Genomic DNA, 2,642 nt, shown 5'->3' with positions numbered 1-2,642 from the left:
TATTAATATAGAGGAATGAGTATCTCCAAGATTCCGAAGTTGGAAATGAACCTTAGGTTAAGAGGAAGGCTCATGTGTAAGTGTAGATGCACAGTTATTCATTAATCCACCATGGAAATGGTACAGTGTAGACCATGAAATACATGTTGTTTGAAGACATAGATTCTGTAGAGACAACAAATGTAACTTTTAATTCCTTCTTAATCTGTTCTCACTCAAACACAAATAAAACAGACTTGTGTGATGACAATAAAAATACAAGCCTCTGTGAAAAATAAAGCCCATTACATATAAATAAAGTAATTAAAATTGTTTCTACTTTTAGCAAAACTATACTGTTAGGAGTCTGATATTGCTATGTATCTAAAACTCACAAATAATACATCCCATGCACTAAATAATTATCATCTGTTCCATGGTTCAAAGAGAAGAAGCCAAGGGAAGACCTTAGAAAATTAGAGGAAAGAAAACCAGAGTATCCATGGAGCAGCAGCTACAATCACTGTATAGCTGCAGCTGTGAACTGAACATGGTGAAAGTATCAGAGATATGAAATACATTAGATAAGGTTTGCTAATAACATGTAGCATTGCACTTGATACCAATGTATATTTTAAACAAGTGTGATTAAAAGATGTAGTAAACAGCTAATCAGTCATTTGTGGGTTATTAAAATAAATATTATCATATAGCAGAAAACCTAGATTCATAACAAGAAGCCCTATTAAACAAGAGAGAAGTGACAAACTCCACTTGTACTCACTCAGATAAGTGGCAAAATTCAGCCCATTTCTACCCAGTATTTAGTTTAGACTCCTTTAAACTAGATGCTACTAACATTTTAGTTAGAGAACTTGGTCATATGTAAAATTTCATGGTAAGATTTATGTACAATAATTTTTCACTTTCTCCTTTCATTCTAGGAGACTGTCATAATTCCCAGATGCAGAATATTTCAGAGGTGACTGAATTTATTCTTGTGGGGTTAACAGATGTTCCAGAATTGCAAGTCCCTTTATTTATCATCTTCAGTCTTATTTATTTGACCACACTGCTTGGGAACCTTGGGATGATTATGTTGATTCTCCTTGACTCCCGACTCCACAATCCCATGTACTTTTTTCTCAGCAACCTCTCACTGGTAGACTGTGTTTATGCCTCAGCTGTCACTCCCAAGGTAATAGAAGGATTTGTCACAGAACACAAAGTCATATCCTACAATGCATGTGCTGCCCAAATGTTCTTCTTCATAGCTTTTGCAATTATTGAAGGTTTCCTTATTGCCTCAATGGCTTTTGACCGTCATGCAGCAGTGTGTAAACCATTGCATTACTCCACCACCATGACAACTACAAAATGTGCCCTGTTTCTTGCTGGTTCTTACATCACTGGACTGTTGCAATCTTCCATCCATGTTGCATTCACTTTCCACGTCTCTTTCTGTCATTCCAATGTAATTAATCACTTTTTCTGTGACATTCCCCCATTGCTGGCTATTTCTTGTTCTGATATCTATAATAATGAAATTGTAGTGTTCACACTGGCAGCATTTAATGTTACTTTAACTATATTGATTATCTTGTATTCTTACCTACTTATTTTTATTGCAATCCTGAGGATGCGTTCTGCTGAGGGTCGGAAGAAGGCCATTTCTACCTGTTCATCCCACCTCACCACTGTTTCCATCTTCTATGGTACGATTATCTTCATGTACTTACAACCCAGCTCCAGTCACTCCATGGACACTGACAAGGTAGCATCTGTGTTCTATACGATGATCATCCCCATGCTAAACCCTCTTGTCTACAGCCTGAGGAATAAAGACGTCAAGAATGCATTCAAGAAGATTGCTGTAAAAGCATTGTCTTCACTAGAATTTGTCAATTAAGTGCAAAGTGTTGGGAAATGATGTAAAACTTCAAAGTATATTGTCTATAAATAGTTTAGTTATTATCTTTTTTAACTTTAATTTCTCTTAATAGATATTTCATAGATGACGTCTTTTCTATTTATTATTTTACTCTGGTTATGTACAATTAATTTTGGATATTTTATCATTGAAAAAGACACCTCAATTTTAAAAACCATGATTTAATCCTATATATTATAGTACTCCACTTTATACCACACTGCATTAGTGAATTGTTGTTCTATAACTATTTACTCTGAATTGAAACATGTGTCTTTGATAGAGGAGACAGACCAAAAGATTAGGAAATAAATAAAAATTACAAGCCAATATGTCTCAAAACACTTAAGAGGTTCAGGATTTCAATGAAACTTACCCAGCTCCAGATCTTATAAGGATACTAGACTCCCAAAGTTGGGTCCTTAGAACTAGAACAGTAAAAACAAAATGCTAAAAAGAAGAGACTCTCAATCCAAGCTTCTTGTAAGTTTTTTATTGAGCTCTAAGAATACAGATTTCTTCCTGAGTGATCACCCATATTGGCTGGGCTTTCTAAAAGTAACTCTTTCTTAAATACACCCATTATAATGCAGACAACCCCTTACCCATACTCATGTAAGTTTAAGACACAACTAAACTCATTTGTTCTACAGGATATACCTGGATGGTAGGGTTTCTTTGGTCTTTCACTGGGGCTCTATATGGGTTCACATATCAGGATAGTCATAAAACA

The 2,642-nt window shown here is 35.0% G+C and overlaps 1 protein-coding gene across 1 annotated transcript; it reads left to right on the top strand.

Moving 5' to 3' along the window:
• Window positions 1-943: 943 nt before the first annotated feature.
• Window positions 944-1,888, top strand: LOC121134356 (olfactory receptor 5B12-like). The gene has a single exon (XM_040732502.1). It carries the CDS (start codon window positions 944-946, stop codon window positions 1,886-1,888), a length of 945 nt encoding a protein of 314 aa, XP_040588436.1.
• The last annotated feature ends 754 nt before the right edge of the window (window positions 1,889-2,642 follow it).

Source organism: Mesocricetus auratus, unplaced genomic scaffold (genome assembly GCF_017639785.1).
Source record: "Mesocricetus auratus isolate SY011 unplaced genomic scaffold, BCM_Maur_2.0 Super-Scaffold_4256, whole genome shotgun sequence".
NCBI classification, from domain to species: Eukaryota; Metazoa; Chordata; class Mammalia; order Rodentia; family Cricetidae; genus Mesocricetus; species Mesocricetus auratus.
This window is presented reverse-complemented; position numbering and strand designations above follow the sequence as displayed.